This window comes from Orycteropus afer, unplaced genomic scaffold (assembly GCF_000298275.1).
Source record: "Orycteropus afer afer isolate SDZICR_OR568_19922 unplaced genomic scaffold, OryAfe1.0 scaffold00061, whole genome shotgun sequence".
NCBI classification, from domain to species: Eukaryota; Metazoa; Chordata; class Mammalia; order Tubulidentata; family Orycteropodidae; genus Orycteropus; species Orycteropus afer.
The window spans coordinates 3,271,418-3,294,740 of NW_006921648.1; the positions used below are offsets into that span (position 1 = coordinate 3,271,418).

The window sequence follows — 23,323 nt, forward strand, 5'->3', positions numbered from 1 at the left end:
GTGGGGGCTCCAGCTTTTCGCTCACCTTTCCCGCCAGGACAAGGAGCCCAGAGTCCGGATCCAGCAGGGGCATCAGGGACCTGGGGGAGATGAGCCGGTTCTTGGAGGCTGCAGCCTGAGCGTCTCCAACCCCAGATATGGGCTCAGGGCAGGTGCCACCAGGAGCAGGAGTACTGTTACCCACAGTACCCAGCCTGGTCTTGAGGGCCCTTGTCTCCTCTCCTTGAGCACCAACATGGCAAACACACGTCTTCTCCATCTCGGCTCTTTTTTTTCCCAGCCCTTTCCTGACCTCCCTGCCTGTAGTGGGGCTGGGCACAGGGTTCCCCCGTCCACCTGCACCTGCATGCTAGTGCTCACCCAGGAAGGCCCCACACATGTTCTGTCCCTGGTTTCACCTTGGCCAACCCAGACATCAGTAACATAGGGAGGGGGAGGGTGTGCATGAACCAAGGACCCCTCCCCACCCACCCAGGGCTGCCTGAGCCCCTCATTCATCTACTGACATCTGGGGCCATCTGCTCAGCTAGCCCCCGGGCCTTGCAGAATTCTTAGGGGCTCCGATCCTCCCACACCTGACTTTAAGCCCTGGGCCCACCTGAGTCGGGTGCTCCAGGAGAGGGTGCTTCCCCACTGGCCCCAGCCAGCAGGGGACAGGTCTGTCCTGCCCCTTCTCTGGTCCCCAGGAGGGGCATGGTAGGTGGGTGTGACTGCTGGCAATGAGAGAGGACAGGACAGGACAAGCTGGAAGCCCCAGAGCCCCTGTTAGTCTCCGCCTGGGATCTACAAGGCCCTGCTCTGGGCCCTGCCCAGGCCCCCACAAGCACAGCTGCCGGCCAGTGAAGGCCCTCTCATGATTCTGTTTTTTGTCTTGGTCTCACACTGCTGGGAATCCATGGGCCCAGAAACCTCCTGACTCCCCTCAAACAGAACCCTGTTCCCACTGTGGTTCCAGGGTCAGAGGTCACCCAGCTGTGACAGCTGGCTCTCTCCCTCACCTAGGCAACACAGGCCAGGCCCCGACCCCCTTCCTGACCAGCTGCCCACAGTATGCCTGCCACCCCCCACCCTACCAGGAACCAGAGCGTGCTGGGAAGCTGGGTGGGGACCCCATGTCTCCACAACTTCCTGGAGTGCCCTGGGCAAGTCACCTGTGAGTAACACAGGCCCCTAATTACCTTGTGCCAGCAGGGTGAGCTGGCCTGTCACTGCTGGCCCTCAGCTGGTCTGACCACTGCCTGCCACAAAGGCGGGGGACAAAGAGGGCATGTGATCTGGAGTGCCCCCAACACTGACCCTGACTGCTCCCCTTCGGCAACCTGAGCAGAGTTTCCATTCATTCATTCACTCGTGTGTGATCATTCATTCCCGTGACTCTAGCCCAGGCCCTTGGCTCAGCTGGCAGGTGTGACCAGAGGAGAGCGAAAGCCTCCCCAGGAGCTCACAGCTGGTGCAGGGGGCAGACAACAACTGTCTAACCCCCCACACGTCAGATGAGGGAAAGGAGAGGTCTTTAGGACATACGGCAAGGGGCTCTGATCATGGCTGGGCCATGGCCGAAGTGGGGGCCCTCCCTACCATATGAAGGTTGGGGAAGAATCAACTGCATCAAGGGGAGAGTCCAAGATGGGCATGCAGCATGTGCAAAGACCCTGTGGCAGCAGGTGCACGGCCCGATAGAGGGACGGGGAGAATATGGCATGTTGGCTAACCTGGACCGCATCAAGGGGAGAGTCCAAGATGGGCGTGCAGCATGTGCAAAGACCCTGTGGCAGGCAGGTGCACGGCCCGATAGAGGGACGTGGAGAATATGGCATGTTGGCTAACCTGGACCAGTGAGAGCTGGGGGGTAGTGTCGAGGTTCAGGATGTGGGAGGCTGAGGCTTGGGACAGGCGGGCAAAGCTTAGTGTACTGGGTGGGAGAGGGGTTTTGCCTCCATAGTACAAGCAACAAAAGCTGTTGAAGTTTTCTAAGCAGAGAAGGGTAGGACCCCATTTGCCCCGAGCAGAGGCCAACCTGGCTGCCCTGTGGAGATGGGTGAGAGGGGGCGTGGTGGTAATGTGGGGCTCAGGGCAGAGGCAGGTGGGCCCCTGTTACCCCTCCAGGCCTTGGCGAAACCTGGGAGTGGGCCTGCGGGTCCCATCTTGGCCCTGAGGGTTCTGTGCCCTAAACCAACATCTGGAAGGGGCTGGCCTGGGCGCCTTCAGCCCCACCCCTCAGCCTTGCCGGCCCACTGACTCAGATGCTGAGGGCATGGGGGGCAGGAAGTCAAGGAGGGCGAGGCCGGCTCCTCCAACAGGTCAGGCCAGTCTTCTTGGCTCTGTGCACAGCTATGTGGGCAGCCCTGCCAGGCAGGAGGATCCTGCCTGCCATGGCACAGGCTGGGAAATGGGGTCAGGGCACCTGGCCCCAAGGGCTGGCCAGCAGCTGGCACGGGCCTGACCCCAAGGCATCGTAAAGAGGGCCAGTGGAGCCCGGAATGCAGGACAGGAGGCCAGGCCTGGCAGAGGCCCAGAGGGGGTGTCACAAAGACACCACACCCTCTGCCATGGCACGGGGGGGAGTGGCTTCTGGGCCTGCCACTGGGGAGTGCTCTGACCTAGAGGTCAAACCTCAGACCAGAGTCATGGAAGGTCCAGAGTTCAGATATGCCCCGACCCCTCAGCCCAGGTCCTAGAAAACGCAGGACAATGGCGGTACCAAGCAGAGATCACGTCGGGAGAACGGGGCATTTTATTGTTGCTTTTGGCCATCAAGTTAGTTCAATTCCTGGAGACCTCGTGTGCAAAGTAGAACTGGTCTATAGATTTTTCAAGGCTGTGACCTTTCAGAAGCCAATCCCCAGGCCTATCTGCTGAGGTGCCTTTGGTTGGGTTTGAACCGCCAACCTCGTGTCTAAGCAGGTTTACTATGAAAAGTAACTTTAAGACTCCCCTTGGCCCCATGTCCAGCCCGTATCTGCCCTTCAAGCCCACCAACCTAGACGTCCCAGCGTGGCCTCTGGTCCAAGGCAGTCCAGGTCCCTTGGGTCTGCCCCTGCCACCCAGTCAAACCCTGCCCCACACTCCCTCCAACAAGGAGGTTCCAGGTAACCAGGTTCTAAGAGAGTCAGTGTTTGGAAACCATCGAGGCAAGGGTGGAAAAAGTGGGCAGGGGTCTCCTGGGAGGCTGATCTTGAACCTCTGGGTGGGTGGGAACATGGCCTGAGAAAGTCCAGGTGCAGCTTCAGGGTCTGGGGTGGGATCTGGGCTGCAGAGGGGGAAGGTCCCTCCATCAGTAAGAACGGGCCACAGAGGCGGGAGGCTGCCAAGGCCCAGTCATGAAGTCCTGCTCTGTGGAGAAAATCGACCTGGTGGTCCTCGGAAACCCCAATCTGTGCACTGTTCTGAAGGTCTCAGGGGACACATGGCTCAAGGACAAAGGCATAGGGACACTGTGACCAAAAGTCATAAAGCATCAAATGCCAGCCCAAATGCTTCCCAAGCCAGGCAGGAAATGCAACTGCATAAAACAGCTTGGTGTGAGACAAAAGGGAGTGGTGGGGACTGGGGCAACCTAGAGAGCCTGAGCCTTGCCTGGAGGGGCAGCAGCAGTAACTCAGTCTAACTGTGCCTGTTCAAGACAAGCTGGAAATCCCCATTTTAATGGGAAACCACCTGATTTTCATATTTTTGCCATTGCCTCAAAAATTCAAAAACTCCCACATAGGATTGCTAAGAGTTAGAATCAATTCGAGGTCAGTGGGGTGGGGATGGAGGCCAAAGGAAACCCCTGAGTAACAGGTACGTCTCAGGAGCATGGACTGGGGTACCAGCCTGTGGGATGTGGACCCCCAGCTGTCCTGGAAGGGGTCCTAAGGGCGAGAGGGCTCTCAGCAAGCGAGACAGCGAGTCTAGGTGACTGCTCAGGTGGAGAGTGAAGGGTACTCTGCCCAGCCCCTAACAACAACTGGACACAGGTCAGCCTGCTATCTGCACGACAGTCCTCCGGAGAGGATCCAACCCCCAGCTGGGGTGGTCCAGCTTCCAGCTGCCCCAAGACTAGAGCTGATTCTGCCCAGGGCCGTGGCTACGAGCTGTGCTGGAGGGTGGTGCCCCCGCCTGGGGGGAACACTGCAAGTCGGTAGCTGAGCTGGGCCCCCAGAGGCTCAGAGGCATGGCTCCAGCCAAAAGCATGGTGGGGGAGGTGGGTAGGACATTTTCCTGGAATCTTCCAAAGCAGGGGATTTTTCTAGACTGGTTCAGCCCTGGGCACCCTTTCCTCTGGCCCAGCTAAGGGCCACTCTCAGCTGCAGTCCAGACCCCACCCATGGAGAGTGAGGCCCCCCAGCCCCCGACCCCATGCTCTGGCCTTAAAGTTGCCAGTCACTGGGTCCTTGGGCAGGCTGCAGGTCACTTCATGGGAAATATGGGGACTGGGGTCCAGGGGGGCTGACAGCCTTAGAATCTGCAGTGGAAGCCTCTCGGAAGGGTTTGTGGGGCTAGCATGGGCTTTTAAATTGGTATTAGTTACTAAAAATAACACCTCCAGAGATTTCACCTAGAAATCCAGGTTTCTAGTTTCTTTAGAAAAATCTGGGGCCAGTGTTCTCCGGCCCGGGGGCTGGTCTCAGGCCCCGACCTCTGAGGCGCTCCACAGTGCCTGAGGTCCCCTTCTGAACTGTATGCAAGGGCGCCTCACTGCAGCTGGGATGTGACGTACTCTTACTCAATATTCTTGCAAAAAACAGGGACTTGCCCAAGGTCACGCAGCAAACTAGTGGCAGGCCAGACTAGTGCCCGGGACACCCTGGCAGACGATTACATTCTGAGGCCGGCTAGGTCTCTCCCCACCCGGTCTGGAGGTGGGTGGCAGGAGCGAAGCCTTGGCCAGGGGGCGGCCAAATGACCCCTTGAGCGCGAGGGAACGCGGGGCTAGCTGACCCCGCCCCGCCACGCCCCCAGGGAGCGGCCCCGCCCCCGGCTCTTAAGGCGCAGCCCGCCTCCCGGAGCCGAGTTGGAGCCCGAGCCCGGGGCGGGGAGACGCGGACGCGCCTGTCTCGGGACCCCGGGACGCACGACCCGTCGGGCCCGGCCGGCCGGCCGAAAAGCACCGAGGCCCGACCTGCCCGGCTCCCTCCGCCACCGCCGCCGCCCCCCGGTGAGTGTTTGGGATCTCAGGGCTGCGCGCCGGGGGCGCCCTGGGCACCCGCGCGCGCCCCAGTACACACGGGCGGGCCACGCAGCTCCCGGCCGGACGACCACCTGGGCCGCCCGTGCGCGTCCCGAACGCCCCTTCCCCGGCCCAAGGCGCACATAGCCCAGCCTTCTTTGCTGCGTGTCGCGGGCGAGGGGCGCGCGCGCGAGAGAGAGTGGACACGGCTCACCGGCCGGCACAGCCAGGAGCAGACAAAACAAACACCCCCTCCCGCGCTTCCTCCGCCCACGGCGGGGCCCTCCTGCATGACCAGTTCATGAATCAAACCCCTTTGAGGGGCTGGCCTCGCTGGGTCTTGGGTTACTCTTTCCTCCTGGGGTCGGGCAGCCTGGTTCTGGCTTTGGGGCCTCCGTGCCCCCAGCAGACCGCCGTTGTCTGGGATTCCTTCTCCCTGAGGCAGAGTGGGGTCCACAGGCGCGTCACCCTGGGGGCTGCAGTAGCGCTGAGTGCTAGACCTGGGGAGGGTAGTGGCTGGCAGGTATCTGATGCCTGCTCCCAGGTGGAGGACAGACCTTGGCTGGCCAGGCCCCTAGTGCTCCAGGTACCAGGGTGCCGTGGCAGGGAAGGAAGACCTTTTGCTTAGGGCTACGAAACCAATGGGCCAGATCCAGCATAGTTCTTTGTGTCCCTGGCCGCCCAGGGGCCTGAGGACTGTTAAGGTCCCCACTGTCACTGGCAAGCCAGCCAGTTGGTGCCAATCATTCTGCCTTGTCCCCATTTATTAAGATTACATCAGGGTCACTGACTGCCTCTCCTGCTGAGGCCCTGCAGGGTGTGAAGAAGGAAGAGGCTCTGAGCATCTAGGTGGGCCCCTGCTTATCTTTGCACCCTGAGCCCTATCTCCCCCCAGGCCTAGAACCTCTAGGGTGATGGAATGGACTGAAACTCAGTGGTCCCTTCCTACTAGGGCAGGCTGGGCTTGGGTGACTGGGGGTCTTGGGGTGCTAGGCTGGTGCTCTGCCTGCAGGGAGTGGGCAGTGAGGTCCACTATGGACTATGGGCTGGGCTGTTGGCAAGACCCCAGGGACCTGGAGTGGGCAGCAGGGGGATGGGAGAGGCGTCCCCTGTCTTCTCCCTGGGGGACTCGCCCCCGGAGCTTCTGTAAACAGAGTGTCAGGGGCAGGAAGAGGGCTCTGGTAACGAGCAGCCCAGCTGGATTCCCTCCAGACCAGTCTCTGGCCTCTCCAGGGCTCCGAGAGGGAGGATGAGCACACACACGCCTGGCGGGGGCCTGTCCCCCCGCCCCCAGCCTGGGACCTTCAGGGACAGGAGGAGCACTGGCTTTCCAGGACCTTTGTCCAAGGCACTGCTCTCTCCAGACTCTGGACGTGGGGAAAGGGCAGACAGCCCCAGAGTCTCTTAGACACTGCTCAGATCCTCACTGTCCCCAGGGAGATGCCCTGGCAGGGGTTGGGGCTGCAGGTCCTGCTCCTGTCACTGACACCCCACCTGCAGTGCTGAGGGTGGGGTGGGGACAAGTCTCAGGTAAAGAGTTAAGTCCTTGTGGAGGCCTAGAAGTGGAGCCCACCCCTGGCCAAGCAGTCACTGCGGCAGGAAAGCAGGCCTCAGCTGGCCCAGGAGGTGGCCCCACCTGTAAGGCCCACCAGTGTACTCCCCTGGGTGACCAGAGGCATCCTTGACCACTGGCAGGCCCCAAGCACAAGGGAAGGGAGGCAGAGCCACCCGACTGGGTTGGTGCCCCTCCTGGAGCCCCCCAGTTCTCCTTTGAGTCCTCTCCCTGGGCTGGGGAGCCTGAGGCTGTGCGCTGCCAAGAAAGTCAGTTCCCCTCACTGCTCTGGAATTTGCGTGAGTTCTTGGAGCAGGGAAGGGGAGGGCGGGGGAGTGTGTGTGTGTGGGCGTGTGTCTGGCGTGGGCGTGTGTCTACACTGAGTGCGCGCGTGACCGGAGCAGACCCGTGTTTGGGGGCGGGGGTGCTGCGGGGAGTCCGTGTGCACCGGGAGGGGCCAGGGCCACAGCCTGCCTCCTTCTATTGCCTTCCACATTCCAGAGACAGCCGGCTTGCTTTCTCCAAAGCCGGCAGGGCACTGCCATCAGTCCGCCAGGGCCCTCAGGCCTCCCCCGCTTTTCCTCATTCCTGCCTCCCTGGGTGTGAGGAGGCTGGAGGTGGCTCCCTCAGGCCACCTCGGGTGTGGGGGTGCAGTACAGGCAAAGGGCCAGTTCTCCGCCAAGGTTGGGGCAGGCCCCCCTAGACTCCTCCTGGAAATGCAATAAGCCCCTGACATTCCTCGGAGGCTGCCTGAGAGATTTAATTAAAGGAGAGGAGAGAGCTGGCTTGCATGGGGAAGGGGCAGGACCCGGGGCTGGGGCGGCCACAGAGGCCCCCGCTGGCCCTGGCACCCGTGGGCGGAACAGGAGCCTAGAGGGGCAGCAGTGAGAGGCAAGGGTGAGGGCTGGCCCTGGGGGGGCTCAGTCACCAAGCCCCCTGCTCTGCCTACTCCCAAATCAAGTCCACTGCCCAGACCCCAAGAAGGGCCACATCTGCCACAGGGTGGCCTAGGAGCCCTTGGAGGCTGGTGGGGACCCTGGACACAGTTGACAGCCATAAGGGTAAGACCCCCTCTGGTGCCATTTCCTTCTTGGACCCCATCTAAGCCCTAGATTGCCTGGGCCCAGCTGGCTTAAGGCTGGTGGCCTCCCTTGGTGATTAAGACCTTCCTCTGGCAAATTCAGGGTTAATTGCAGGTTTAGGGACAAGAGGTGGGGGTGGAGGATGCTGATATCCAGAGTCGTGGCATCATACCAGTCATGCTGATGACTGCACCTGGACTGGCCCATTTCTAGCCGGGCTACAGTCACCCATGGCCCCTGGGGGCAGCAGGTGTCCACAGCACACAGGCAGCACCTCTCTTGACACGGAGATGACATGTCCTGCCGCCCGAGGGTTCATGTGAGCCTGCCTGGGATTGGCCTTCGTCACCCGGTCTCCCTGCCCTGGGCTGACAGGTCTGGCAGCTGCCAAGTCACCCTCAGTGCCAGTGGAGCACCCGCTTGGGGCCAGCCACTGTGGAGTGGGCGGAGGGGTGCTGCCGGCCGGCTGACACCTGCAGCTGAGGTCCAGAGCCCTCCCTGGCCAGTCCGGTCGTACCCTCTGGAGCCCTTTGGTCCTGAGCTCCCGGCGCTAGCTGAACAAAAGGTTCACGGGAGCTCTGGTGGCGTAGTGCCTAAGGAAGGCACTTGACTACTAACCAGAAGGCTGGTGGTTCAAACCCACCAGCCACTCCTCGGAAGGAAGGTTGGGCAATCTATTTCTGTAGTGATACCGCCTTGGAAACCCAAGGAGGGGTCGCTGTGAGTTGGGATCTACTCAACAGCAGTGAATTTAGTTTTGTTTTTTTTTTCCTGAGATCCTAACTCTGCCCAGGCCTCACCTCCAACCCAAAACCCCAATCAGTTGCTGTTGAATTGGTTCCAGTTCATGGAGACCCCAGCCTTTTCACTGCTGGTGTTTTGGAAATAGATTGCCATTCCGAAGTGCCCCAGGGTAGACCTGAACTTTCAACTTAACCGTTTGTGGCACCCAGGCCTGAGCCTCACTCCCCAACACTAATTTCATTCGTCTGGAGCAGGACCCAGGGTAGCAGGGGTTTTAAAAAGCTTCGTGGGTGATTGTGATGTGCTGCTAAGTTGAGAAACCTCTAGAATTACAGGTGGGAGACGGAAGCTCAGGGAAACTGAGTAAGGTCACAGTGCGAGGGAGTCTGACTATATCGTTGGCTCTGGGAGTTGTGGAAGGACTGGAGCTGACTTGGGAGAGGGGATGTTGGTAAAGGGAGACGGGGAACCCGAGACCACAGGGACCCTGGCTTCGTCACGAGGTTAAGGCTCAGGGAGAGAGTGTTGCTCACGCGAACCTGAAGCCCAGCCTGCTCTGCCCCTTTGGTAGGGCCCAAGACGTCCGTGTCCCGGGGATGGGGAGACGGGCGGACCCAGCCCAGGACCCAAGTCTCCTTGGACACGTCAGCGAAACCAGAGCCAGCCGTCCTGGCCGCCGGCAGCAGTCCCGCCTGCCTGGGGTGGGGGTTGGCAGACTCCAGGGCTGGGCTCCTGCCAGGCCTGGCCTGTCCAGCAGGGCTGCGCCCGGGCGAGCCAGGCCTGGAGCCAGAGGGCCCAGAGTGCTGGGCTCAGGCCAGAAGGGCAGTGGGCACAAGGGCAGTGGGGTTGCCAGCCTCTATCAGTCTGTCTGAGTCTATATCTGCCTGGCCAGGCACAAGGCTGTCCCTGGAAGTAGCATGATATACCAGCCCCCATTCGTGTGTGATGGGGTATCCACGGGTGTGTACTGCACATGGGGTGGTGAGTGGCACGCTTTGGGTCCCCTGAGAGCTTAGATGACGAACGTCCCAATGTGCTTACTCTTTCTTACTCATTCAGCCTCCCCCCTCAGCCTCCACTGGTCCTGAGGTCATGTGCTGAAAAGGGGGCTGGCCAAGGACAGCTCAGCCCCACACCCCCACTTCCCAGATGGGACACTGTGGAGGCTTTGACCGTGGGACAGGGGCCTCCTGCCTGTGCGAAAATCGGCATAGCGGATGGGCTTGTGACGAGTGGACGGCACTCCCTGTGGCCAGTCAGACCACATATGTCGCTTGATCAGCCTCCCCATTTCCCAGCTGGGGACTGAGGCTCAGTGACCTAGGTCCCTGTCAAGGATGCCTGGCCAGGCAGCTGTGGGAACACAGGGGGCTGGACCCCAATACCCCATCCCCAGATCCTGTCCCAAGGAGGCAGCCTGGCCATTCATACGGTCAAGCCTCCACTTCCTTCTCCTCCCACCACCCGGAGGCTGGTGGGCATGTGGGACCCTCCCAGGTCAAGTCCAGAAGGCAGGAGGGAGCCCTGAGCCCTCACTGATGTCATGCCCACTGCCCTCCATCAGCCCCCGGGAGACGTGTGCTCACGCCCTTTGCAGAGGGAAAGCTGCCCCCTCCCGCCTTGGGTCAGCAGACCCAGCAACAAAGGCCAGGCCCTTCACAGCCACTGTGATCGCAGGACAGTGCCGGGCAGCTGTGCCCAGCCTCCCCCATACACATGTCGCAGGTGCGCGCACCGAGCAGTGGGATTCCCTCCCAGAACCTAAGAGAGTGACCTCTAAAAACCGCGGGAAAGCCAAACAACACCTGTGCTCAGACAGCTCCAGAGCTGAGGACAAGCGAGTACTCCAATCAGATCAGTGGGGAAAAGGTGTGGAATCGCAGAGGGAACTGCCCCAGGGGACTGTGAAGGCCTGCACTCAGGCCTCCACCTGCTGCCACCTGTCCATGCATCTGTTCCCCTCCCACATCTGCCTCAGGCCTCTCTGTGACACCTACGGACCACCTGATCTGCCTCAGGGTACCAGAAGCCCATGGCCATGCTACTTCCCTAAGCCCGGTGCGTCCTCCCCGAAGTGGGTGCAGGTGGAATGGAGCGCAGGCAGAGGGCCTCCCGCATCAGCAGGGGGTGGTCGTTAGCCAGACCCCTGTCACTCCTGCTGTAGCCCAGCCCCCTCCCCACCGACTCTGCCGCCATGTTCTATAGGTTGTTACCCGGCAGCCCGATGCCCACCCTGTGCTGGGTCCCCAGTGTCCGTCGGTCCGTCCCTCCCTCCTCTATTGATGCCTGATTAAAGGGACCAAAGGTGGTCCACCCTCAGCACACGTCTAGCACCCGAGGACCGGCTGGTCAGCAGAGGGCCAGGTGCTCTAACAGTCCTTGCACTCTTACAGATGAAAACACTGAGGCCCCGAGAGTGGGGCCACCACCTGAGGTCTCCCAGCATAGCCGCCTCTGAGCCAGGACTGCCTCACTAGAGCCGAGCTTTTAACCATGACCTTATATGAGGCCCAAGGGGGAGCTGAGGCTGTGGGGTGGCCAGGCTGGCCACACGCAAGGTCCCCTCCCACCCCAGAGCCTGGCTGCTCCCTCCCTGACCTCAGCCTGGCCCAGCCGGGAGGGCTGACTTGGGGGGGCGAGGCAGCCGCACCCCCCACGTGGCCGTAGGGTGGGGCGAGGGTCCTTGCAGCCAACATCTGGAGGCCAGGCTGCACCGCTGTCTTCTGAGTCACAGAGGGGGAGAGTGGATCACATGCCTTGGTAACAACCGACCGCCAGGGGTGCGGCCCACAGGGCTGAGGTCACCAGACATGAGACGTGGGGAGCCCCCAGGGATGAGCAGGGCCTGGGCCACGCCAGGCCATGGGGTTCTGGCACTCGCTTCATCAGTTGTCATTAGGTGCTGTTGAGTCGGTTCCAATTCACGGTGCCCCTACATAGAAGCACCCCAGAGGGCTTCCAAGGTTGTCAATCTTCACAGAAGCAAAGCCCAAACCACACCCACTGTCGTGGAGTCCATTCCGACTCACAGTGCCCCTAGAGGACAGAGCGGAACTGCCCCACAGGGTCTCCAAGGCTGTCAATCTTCACAGAAGAAAAGCCCAAACCAAACCCACTGCCGTGGAGTCCAGTGTGACCCAAAGAAACCCTATAGGAGAGGAGAACTCCATACGATTCCCAAGCCTGTGTACATTTCTACGGAAGCAGACTGCCTCGTCCAAACTGCCAACCTTTCGGTTGAAAGCTGAGCACTTAACTCTTGCACCACCAGGGCCCCTTTGCTCCATCAGAAGCCCCCCTGAGATGAGCTGTGGTACACTAGTAGTGGACTCGGCCAGAGTTTCTGGCCTAAGGGGCTGGACGCTGGGAGCTAGGACCCAAGGCTGGGGTGAGGGAGATCACCACTGCCTGGTGTCTGTCGGAGACAATGGAGTGGGGCTGCGGAGTTGCGCAGGACCTGGACGGCCCAGCCTGAGAGGAGGCCACCGCCTCCAACCTGACACCGGCCCAGCTCATCTGAGATGGGACCACCTGGCCCCTCCTCCTCCTCCTCCCAGAAGCTGGCGCTGCCCCTCCCCCAGTCAAGTGGGGCAGAGCCCGCTGGGTGGGGGCAGTGTTACCTGCTGTCCCTGCAGCCAGCATGGGGGAGGGGGCCGTCTGCACTGCAGCACAAAAGGCCCTTGTGTGAACCCAGGAGCCTGGGGGAGGGGATGCCTGCCACTAGGCAACAGGCCCCCAGGGCCAGGCTGGCACCCACAGGGGCCCCACAGGGTGAGGCTGCAACTGGGTGTGGTCCTGTCCCCCACCCCCACCAGGGAGCTTGAGTGGTGGGGGGCTAGAAGCTGGGGTCCATGGCAGAGGTCGGGGAGGCCCGCCTGAGCTGGGTCTGGAAACGCCACTATGTCTGGAGGGCCGGGGCACCTGGAAGTGGTTAGGCTGGGGCCCGGCTCAGGTTTCCCAGCCTGGCTGCCACACCTGCTGCGCCACTAGGAGTAGGCTCTCTGCACTGCACCCTGGGGTGACAAGGACGGCTCCTCCCTGGAGAGACTATCAGGGGGACTAAGAAACGCTGGAAGCAGCATGGGAGGGACTGCATGAAGGGACGGCCACTGCCTCTATGCCTCGGTGCCCAGCGTGGAGCAGACCCCAAAAACGTTCAAGGGATGAACAGGTCAAGGAGCTTTTCCAGGCCTGGCCCCGCCAGGCGGGACCCTCTCACCTCTAGTCCCCCCCCCCCCTTAGAGACGACAGGGTCTGCAGGCCAAAGGTTCCCTGCCCCCCAGTCCACCCCGTGACAGCAAAGGTCCCGCCCATGACTCTGGGCTTTCCCCCAGAAACGTTCTGGCCACATCCTGGCGGCTGTAGCGCCGTCCTGGGCAGGTCTGACTCCACAAGTGGAAAAACACCGATCCCAATAGTTTCCACGTGAAGTCTCCGGGTTGCAGTCTCCTCACTTGGGAGAGGAGGCACGCAGAGTGCAGTGGTGGCAGGCCAGCCAGCTTCTCTGCTTACGCACCCAGGTGGCCGGCTGCTGCAGGGAGGGGCAGCCTCCTCCAGCACCCAGGATGCCCACTCCTCCCTGGCCACCTTCCCAGAGCTCTTTGGGTCTGGCATGGGGCAGGGGCATAGACCCTGATGCCCTTGGCCACATGTTTCTTAGTGAGCCACAGCCAGGTGGGACCAGCTAGGGTAGACAGACACTTAAGGACAAAGAAGGACAGTTGGTAGTCACTGGGTCTTTGCAAGTCCTCAGCCCTGTGCTAGCACCCAAAAGCATCCCGACCAGATTCTGTCCCAGCCACAGGAAGCAGCAGCTTACACCCTAAAGGGCTCTATGCTTGCTTAAAGTCACGTAGCGAAAGAGGGTGATGGGGCCGGCAGGAAACAGACCAGGGAGCTGGAGATGGGAGACTGGTGGGGGTCGTGGCAGGGCTGGCGATTCCCTTCTGGGTCCTTTTTGAGCAGGGGATGGGTGTCTTTTCCAGCCTCGTGGGCCCTCTGGGCCCCTGACTCACAGCCTCCCGTCTGTCTCCTCTCTGCTTCCAGGGACCAGAAGATGTGCCCCCAGAGCCCTCCAGTCTTGCTGCTGCCCCTCCTGCTACTGCTGGCACTGGGGCCCAGAGGGTGGGGCTGCCCCCCAGGCTGCCAGTGCAGCCAGCCGAGGACTGTCTTCTGCACGGCCCGCAAGGGCCCCACGGTGCCCCACGACGTGCCGCCTGACACGGCGGGCCTGTACATCTTTGAAAATGGCATCACCACGCTTGACGTGGGCAGCTTCGCCGGCCTGCCTGGCCTGCAGCTGCTGGACTTGTCACAAAACCAGATCGCCAGCCTGCCTGGAGGGGTCTTCCAGCCACTGGCCAACCTCAGCAATCTGGACCTGAGTGCCAACCGGCTGCGGGAGGTCACCAACGAGACCTTCCGCGGCCTGTGGCGCCTCGAGCGCCTCTACCTGGGCAAGAACCGCATCCGCCGCATCGAGCCGGGGGCCTTCGCTGCGCTGCACCACCTCCTGGAGCTGAAGCTGCAGGACAACGAGCTGCGGGCCCTGCCCCCGCTGCGCCTGCCGCGCCTGCTCCTGCTGGATCTCAGCCACAACAGCCTGTCGGAGCTGGGGCCCGGCGCCCTGGACGCCGGCAACCTGGAGGCGCTGCGGCTGGCGGGCCTGGGGCTGCGGCGGCTGGACGAGGGGCTCCTGGGCCCCCTGCAGAACCTGCGCGACCTGGACGTGTCCGACAACCAGCTGGAGCGGGTGCCGCCCGCTGTCCACAGCCTGCGGGGCCTGACGCGCCTGCGGCTGGCTGGCAATCCCCGCATCGCCCAGCTGCGGCCCGAGGACCTGGCCGGCCTGGCAGCCCTGCAGGAGCTGGACCTGAGCAACCTGAGCCTCCAGGCCCTGCCGTCCGACCTGCCCAGTCTCTTCCCCCGCCTGCGGCTCCTGACGGCTGCCCGCAACCCCTTCAACTGCGTGTGCCCCCTAAGCTGGTTCGGCCAGTGGGTGCGCGAGAGCCGGGTTACGCTGGCCAGCCCCGAGGAGACGCGCTGCCACTTCCCACCCAAGAATGCCGGCCGGCTCCTTCTGCAGCTCGACTATGCCGACTTTGGCTGCCCGGCCACCACCACCACCACCACCACCACGGCGCCCACCACGAGGCCCACTGTCGGGGAGCCACCGCCCTCCCCATCCAGCGAGGCGCCTACCTGGCTCAGTCCCACGGAGCTGGCCACCCCGGCACCCAGTCAGCCGATCGGTCCCCTGCCCACTGCAAGGTCTGCGCCCCAGCCCCAGGACTGCCCTGCGTCCACCTGCCTCAACGGTGGTACCTGCCACCTGAAGGCGTGGCGACACCTGGCATGCCTGTGCCCCGAGGGCTTCACGGGCCTGTACTGCGAGAGCCGGGTGAGGCTGTGGACGCGGCCCAGCCCGCTGCCGGCCACCCCAATGCCGCCGCGGCCCTTGCCCCTCGGGGTGGAGCCTGTGAGCCCCACCTCCCTGCGGGTGGCCCTGCAGCACTACCTTCAGAGTAGTGTCCCGCTCACACGTCTCCGCCTCACCTACCGGAACCTCTCGGGCCCAGACAAGCGGCCCGTGACGCTGCGGCTGCCTGCCTGGCTTGCTGAGTACACCGTCACCCAGCTGCAGCCCAACGCCACCTACTCCATCTGTGTGAGGGCCCTGGGGGCCGGGCAGGGGCCAGAGGATGAGGAGGCCTGCGGGGAAGCCCGCACGCCCCCGGCCATCCGCTCAAACCACGCCCCCGTCACCCAGGCCCGGGAAGGCAACCTGCCACTGCTCATTGCGCCCACCCTGGCTGCCGTGTTCCTGGCGGTGCTGGCGGCTGTGGGGGCGGCCTACTGCGTGAGACGGGGGCGGGCAGCGGCGGCAGCTCAGGGCAAGGGGCAGGTGGGGCCGGGGGCAGGGCCCCTGGAGCTGGAGGGAGTGAAGGCCGCGCTGGAGCCTGGTGCCAAGGTGACTGAAGGTGGTGGGCAGGCCCCAGCTGGCGGTCCCGAGTGCGAGGTGCTGCTCATGGGCTACCCAGGGCCCGGCCTCCAGGGGCCCCTCCCCGCCAAGCCCTACATCTAAGCCTGAGAGTGATGGGGTCAGCCAGCGCCCTCTGCTGCCAGACCACACAGAAGCCCTCAGTTCCACAGGACAGGACCAGCCCCAGCGCCACTCTGAACCTCAGTCTTCTCATCTGTGAGATGGTGACAACCTCCACGGTCCCCACTGAGCCCGAGCACCTCCTGTCCCAAGAACGGCCCTGTCCTGTCCTCTGCACGTGCAATCCTCTGGGGCCAGGCTGGGCAGAAGCTGGGCCTGCCTGTGTGCTGGTTACACAGGCCGGGGCCTGCCAGACCTCACCCACCCCAGAGACTGGGGGCCAGTGAAGGAGGCCCCCAGAGACAGCAGAGGGAGAACGGGGTAGGGACGGGCTCTCAGGGGCCCAGCCTCGGCCCCAGGAGCAAAGGAACAAAGGAAACTGGAAAGAAAGACGCTTTAGGAACATGTTTTGTTGTTTTGTTTTTTAAAATATATTTATAAGAGATACTTTCCCATTTACTCTGGGGAAGTTTTTCAAACTCAGAGACAAGGACTTTGGTTTTTCTAAGACAACTGATGGCATGAAGGCCTTTTGTAGGAAAAATAAAAAATAAAATGAAATGAGTGTGTGTTTTCTGGGAGTGGCCCCGTGGAGCCTGAGCTGGGTGGCAGGAGGGCTGGGACCCACCCAGGTCTGGAGGGTGGGAGACAGAGAGGGGGATGGGATTTGTGTCCAGTCAGCACCAGGCCCTGGCCAGCAACCCAGGCTTGGGCAGCACTGCTGCTGAGGGGCCACCCCCAAGAGGGCATCCTCTAGGCTCCCCGCCTGGGTCTCTGAGTCCCAATGAGGCAGGGCCTGGGTGGGTACAGGGGATGGGAGCTGAGTGGCTTCTACCAGTGGAGAAGATGCTTAGGGTGGCCTTACTCTACATAGCTGTCCTTGACCAGCAGGAGCTAGAGCTGGACCTGCTCCTGGGGGTGTGCATGAGTGAGGCTGGGGAGCTTCAGGGAGATGGGGGTGCTAAGGGGGTCCCCCAGGGCAGATGGTGAACAAGTGGTTCAGGACCACCTTCCTCCTTGGAGGCAGTACCTCAAGCTGTCTCCTTCCATGGCCTCATGGGTGGTCCTGGGACCAGGTGCCTTCTAAAACCTTCCTATGGGGTCCCAGGTGATAGGCAGTCCCACCACCCTACCACATAGTGCATAGGCTGGGAGATCCTGCTCTCTGCCTCCCACCCTCAGCTGTGGCATGGGGCTGGGGGGGGTGGGCCCATCCCAGGGCCGTTGGCACGGGAAGCTCGGGGATAGGACAGATGCCCCATCTGGCCTGCAGATGGTGCCAGGCACGGTGGCCTCGTGCTGCCCTTGGCCTGCCCCCCCCCCCACCGGCATGGGATGTGCCCAGGCTTTCCAGAAACCCCGGAAGTGGGAGTGTTTTCCCGGAAGGCCACAGGCCGGGGTGGGGGCAGGGCCAAGTCAAGGATGGGGCACCAGAGCTTAGGGACAGTGACAAACACACAGAGCAGGGAAGGGGTCCTGGGGCCCCACGGAGGCCCAGTAAAGGCTGGCGTGAGCATCCTGGAGACCCCAGACCCTCCTGAGGGTCAGGTCCGGGCCCCAGCCTTGGCCTGGCTGCGGGGGGCGGCCCAGCCTGGGGTGCTGGCTCTGCGGCTGGGGGCATTGTTGTCAGCAAGAGACAGCCGGGCCACGCGAGCTCTGGATTCAATTAGCGGCTCTGAGGGCTCTGGCTTTTGGCCTGGGAGGCGGGACGGGTCACAGCGGGCAGTGGCTGGTGGTAGCAGGCCTGGGTGGGGCCCCTTCCTCCCGAGATGCAGTGGCAGCCCAGGTGCGCTTCCTGGAGGCTGGGGTCCTATCAAGGGAGCTACAAGGCACCCCCCCACCCTGGCTTGTGCCTGTCAAAGGGGCCTTTGTGGGCCTGCGGCAGCCAAGAAAATGTTTGCACTACACAGCCAGGTCTGGCCTCATGGGATGACACAAGGCGGGTGGGGTGGCGGGACCCCTGCCCTTCCAGGGTGACTTCAACACTTAGGGGCCAGGGCACATATGGGACACCAGCCCTACAGGCTCTGTGTCATGTGGGTGGCACACACACTTCACCCCCAGAAACCCCCTTACAGAGAAGTGACAGTTCCAAGGGGAGATGCAAGAGCTCACTCAAAGGGTGAAAACAGGCCCCCTCCACATGGTCCTAGCCCCTGGGCGAGGCTGCCAGGCCTGGGCAGGAGGTCTGGGGCCTTGGGGAGAGGGGCAGGCACAGGGGCAGCTTTGGGCAGTGGTTGTTGTTCTTATTATGTGCCATCGAGTTGGTTCTGACTCAGTGACCCCTCCTTGGGTTTCCAAGGCAGTATCACTATGGAAGTAGATTGCCCAACTTTCCTTCTGAGGAGTGGCTGGTGGGTTTGAACTGCCACCCTTCTGGTTAGCAGTCAAGTGCCTTAGGCACTGCGCCACCAGAGCTCCTTCGGGCAGTGGTAGGACTGGCCAAGCAGAGAGCTGATCCCTGCCTCTGCCCTGCCACAGGCAGCCTGGTGACCTCCCCAAGACCTGCCTTCTCTGGGCCTCGGCTGCCCAGAGAAAAACAAGGACAAAACAGTTAAACAGGGACAAAAATCTCCAGGTGCCCATGTCCAGGGGTCTTCACGCAACACACACTCCCTCCCTCACTCATACCCCCACGCTCACTCCACATACTCATTGACACATCCCATTTCACACTCCTTCTCACAACTCACTAAATACACCTTTTGCACACTCACACAACTCACCCTCTTACACACACTCATATATTCACAAGTATACACTCAGACCTGTGTGCACTCACTCACATTGACACCCACTCACACTCATCCTCAGACCTGTGCACGCTCACCTACACAGACCCTCTCATACACTCACCCACATACTCAGACCTGAACACGCTCATCTACACTCAGACCCACACATGCTCACCCATAGACCTTCTCACACTCATCCACACTCAGAACTGACCACGCTCATCCATACAGACCCTCACATACTCAGACTCACACGCTCATCCATACAGACCCTCACACACTCAGACTCACACATGCTGACCCATACAGACCCTCACACACTCATAACTGAACACGCTCACCCATACAGACCCTCACACACTCAGACCCACACATGCTCACCCACACAGACCCTCACATACTCAGACCCACACACGCTCACCCACACAGACCCTCACACACTCAGACTCACACATGCTGACCCATACAGACCCACACACTCATAACTGAACACGCTCACCCATAGACCTTCTCACACTCATCCACACTCATAACTGAACACACTCACCCATACAGACCCTCACACACTCATAACTGAACACGCTCACCCATACAGACCCTCACACACTCATAACTGAACACGCTCACCCATACAGACCCTCAGACTCACACATGCTCACCCATACAGACCCTCACACACTCAGACTCACACACGCTCATACACGACCCTCACACACTCAGACCCACATGCAGTCCCTCACACTCATGCACACCCTCAGACCCATGTGTACCCTCATCCACACAGTCCAGCACATGCTCACACACACCCTCTAGTACACTCACCCATGCTCAGACCCACACACACTCACCCACACATTCAGTTAACTCTAACACACTCAACACACACTCACTCCGAGTGAATGTCCCAAAGCACAGGTGTTGTCTGTGAACCCCACCCAGAGCGTGAGTTTCAGCATGAGGTCCACCCAACCTTCTTGTCCTCGCGCCCAGCACCAGGTCTGGTGTGCAGAGTGGGGCCTGGCCACCAGGCTCTGCTCCCCAGAGTAGGAGCCCGGTGCCCTGCGGTGGGCCCTGGCAACCGGCCTGCTCCTCCACTGTGGCCTGTTTCTGCACGGGTCAGCAGGAGGTGGCCCCTTGGAAAGTGGGGGCACAAGGTCTCCCTGGGAGAGGGTGGGAAGAGGGCTGGGCATGTCCTGCCCATGCCCCTCCAGCACAAACTGTTCTGCCCAAACCAAGACGGAAAATATGCAAAAAGGAGAAGAGATGGGGAGGGCGCATGAAGGCATCTGCCAGTCTCCCAGTGGCTGTGCCCTCCTTGCACACTTCCCTCCCTCAGTCCAGATGCCCTAGCGTCCTCAAGACCACAGGGGCTGGGGAGGGGCTCTGGCCTCAGGAAGCCTAGGGGCAGGGGACCTGGCGTCGCTCAGGCCAGCCTGGACGCAGGCACACACCCTTGGCGCCCACCAGCCTAGTGGTGCCCTGGAGGGTCCCAGCTCCCCTGCCAGGGGCCAGGCTGGGGGGGCAGGGCCAGGGCTGGCCTGGCTGGCTACCCATCTGGGGGCAATCTGAGAAATTCCAGGCCTTGCTGGTCCTGTGGGGCTATCCTTAACCGCTGAAATTACAGGGTCAGCCTTGGCCAGTGGCACCTTGGGGTCTGTGTATCATTAACCCCTGCAGGGGCCACACTGGGCAGGACTGCTCTGAACGGGGGGAGGGGGCGGAGCCTGAGGGCAGGAAGTGGTGGGTGGGGGAGTGCTGACTGCCTTTCTAGGCTGGCCACTCCCCAAGCTGGCCCGCACTGGTGGCCCTGTGGTGGGGGAGCTGCCCACAACGGTGGCGAGGGGCCAAGATGTGTGCTGCACTTGGAGCCAGAGGCCCTGAACCGACTCCTCCAGGGCAGGGGTGGGTGCTGACGGACACTCTCTGAACGGATCCCCATGCCCAGGCAGGTCTGGTGGGGTAACCAGAGAACAATCTCATTCAGCCTCAGCTTACCACACACACGCACAAAACACCTCACGGCTGCTGAGTCGGATCTGACTCATAGTGTGTTTCCGAGGCTGTATCACTATGGAAGTAGATTGCCCAGTCTTCTTTTCAAGGAGTGACTGGTGGGTATGAACTGCCAGCCTTCTAGTTAGCAGTCAAACGCCTTAGGCACTACGCTACCAGCTTACTCATCTGTAAAACGGGCCTCCCCAGTTCCCAGCCTTCCTTGGGTCGTGTGACAGAGGACGGGAGGGAAGACCACTGTCATCCTGCCTGTTGTCCCGCCTCTGGGGGACTCTCAGCCCAGGGTCCCCCAGCAGAGCCATGACAGGCACACGGTAAGGGCTCTTCTGGGAGGTTCCAGAAAGAACCTGTGGCCCCACCGGCCCCACACGTACTGCCCTTGCTGCTCCTGGTGCTTGGAGAGGTCGCCACACCCTCCGTCACTCAGTTTCTTCAGTTGTGAAACGGAAGGGAGGCTGGGCCAGCACTAGGACTGATCAGTGCTCAGGGTCCATATGGGGCCGTGCTCCCTGGCCAACAGGAAGATGGGCCAGCCTTGCCGGGTCCACGGTATGACGCATCAGTGCTCCTAGGCCCTCCTGGGGGAGAAGCTAGTGCTCCCAGGCCACAGAGGGACAGGCCAGTGCTCCGGGACCACGTGAAGACACGCTCCCTGGCCCACACGGGGACAGGCCAGAGCTCCAGGGTCCACATGCAGACACGCTCCCTGGCCCACACAGGGACAAGCCAGTGCTCCAGGTCCATGTGGGGATGTGGCTCCTGGCCCACATGGGGACAGGCCAGTGCTCCGGGTCTATATGGGGATGCGGCCCCCAGCCCACACGGGGATGGGCAGGTGTTCTGGGTGCAAGTAGGGATGTGGCCCTCGGCCCACAGGGATGGGACAGTGCTCCCAGTCCATGTCAGTACTCCGGGTCCATGTGGGAACACACTCCCCAGCCTACACTAGGCTACGTGGATGGACATGCTCCTGGGTCCCCATGGGGTCATGCTCCCAGACCCTCCCTGAGCACACCCACAAATCCTCATCCATGCACTTGCTGGGGGTTGGGAGGTAGAGGGGGGAGGTGCACACGGCCCTACCCACCCAGGCCCAAAGCTGCTGCCTCCCCTGGAACAGACCAAGGACAGACATGAGGCGGTGCCATGCAGGCCTCATAGAGACTGGCGGAGTCCAAGGCCCTCCCCATCTGCACTCACACCCACCACACCTGTCTCCTGCCCCACCATGTCAGCCTCGGCCTCTCCGGGTCCCCACCAACACTCTACAGCATCAGATACACTCATGCCTCCCACACCAGGTCTGCCAGGTTGCAGCCCCCTCCCCAAGTGCCAACATGTACCATACACTAGCCTCGGTGGCCCAGTCTGAGGCCCCAGGGCACACCTGTCCCCCTGACCACATGGACAAGGAAAGGTGCAGTCAGCTGTGGTCGGCCAGGCTCACCTGCCCATGAGAGCTACCTTAGCACCCTGCTCACGGGGCACCAGGCTGGGGTGCTAGCTCCTGGCTCAGTGTGCCCCAAGCACCCCAACACCAAGCCCCTTGGTGACAGCCTGGGTGACACCCTCCCCAGTGGCCTGTCCAGAGCCTGGACTCAGGGACACTGTTTGTGCCAGGGGCTCCTACCCTGGTGAGGTGTCCAGGGTGAGGGAGGCCAGAGGGCTGGAGAGGTGTCGGGTGTCCCATAGCTTCACTTCACGTTCCCGCATCTGCAGCAGGGGACAAAAGGGGTGCAGAGAGGAAAGAGACTCGGGGGGCTGGCCCTCTGCAGCTCGGAACACCTGGGGAGTCCAGAGGCAGAGGTGCAGAGCGAGCCTGGCATGGGGTGCCCACCCTAGAGCAGGGCCTGGAAAATATCTTAGAGGGCAAGTATGGGTTATTGTGTTCTGCTCCTTTAAGAGCCCTTAGGTGACAGGGGACAAGGGGCAGCTCCCTCCATGGACTCTGGTCCTTGTGGGGCTGCCACAGTTCCCAGGGTCAGGCTGAGCTACTACAGATGGAATGTGCTCATTTTCAGCAGCCGTTGGTCCCTTGGGGCTCCGAGACTGGCCTGCGTGGCCCGGGCCCGTATATGGGCAGGCCTGGGACCAGTGGCCAGCCCTTGGCTCCCACAACTCTTGCCCCCACCATCAGGGCTGAGGCTCACTCAGGGCTGGACCCGGGGAGCCCTACCTGGTTGACTCCCGTGGACACGAGGTGCTCCTGGGTGCCTGTCCACACCAGTCGGCCAGCCCTGCAGTTCTCATGGGCCTGTGTGCTCTGGGGGAGGCAAGAGACAGTACTGAGCCACCGGGCTCCCTGCTGGAAACAACGGCCCACCAGGGCTGAGTCCCAGATTGGGAGGTTCGGCCAGCGACTGGGAGCCCCCGAGGGCAGGAGATGGGTCTTCCCCCCAGAAGCCCTGGGTACCAGGCTGAGTGAGGACACAGATGGACAGCAGGACAAGCCCAGTCGTCGCCTGGGGCAGAGTGTGTGACACCTGGACACAGGGCAAACCCAGCCACCACATCCCAAACTGTTTCCTACCTCCTAAGTGTCCAGCACCTCCAGACCCTGCTCCCCAAAGCTACAGGGGTTCAAAGTGGCAGTACTGTCTGGCCTCTGCAGATGTCCCAGAGGAGGGACTCAGGTGAGGGGCACCACGCCAGGATCTAGTCTTGGCCCCAGCCCCTCTGAACCTCATTTTCTTTGCTAATACTTAAGAAGGGATTCTGTCTTACTGCTGTCTCCCGATGCTGCCTGCCAGGCCTGGCAAGGGGCCTGTGCCAGGCTGTGGGGCACAGGCCCCAGGGGAGCTGAGGGTGCCCCTTCTGGCCTCCAGCGGCACTGAGGCTGCCAGCAGAAAGGTTTCGTGGAAAGGGAAAGCCCAGGGAGGGAAGGCGAGTTCACCCCGTGGGTGAGGGCGGGCGGCCAGGTCTCCCTGGGCCCAGGCCGGGGAG

At 61.9% G+C, this 23,323-nt stretch overlaps 2 protein-coding genes across 2 annotated transcripts in view; one reads left to right on the forward strand and one right to left on the reverse strand.

Annotated features, from left to right (window-relative positions):
- The window catches only part of LOC103196060 (coronin-7-like), a gene marked incomplete at its 5' end in the record, with an annotated part of 95,714 nt that overhangs the window by 20,953 nt on the left and 51,438 nt on the right, over nt 1–23,323 (reverse strand). The window contains 3 exon segments of the mRNA XM_007939711.2: nt 26–80; nt 22,011–22,093; nt 22,557–22,643. Of these exon segments, the coding sequence (XP_007937902.2) occupies nt 26–80; nt 22,011–22,093; nt 22,557–22,643 (225 nt within the window).
- VASN (vasorin) lies at nt 13,587–15,614 on the forward strand. The gene has a single exon (XM_007939582.1). The coding sequence runs from the start codon at nt 13,587–13,589 to the stop codon at nt 15,612–15,614; it is 2,028 nt and encodes a 675-aa protein (XP_007937773.1).

Bases quoted from the DNA above. Each gene is read 5' to 3' on its own strand.
- VASN (XM_007939582.1), top strand. From the start codon at position 13,587: ATGTGCCCCCAGAGCCCTCCAGTCTTGCTGCTGCCCCTCCTGCTACTG.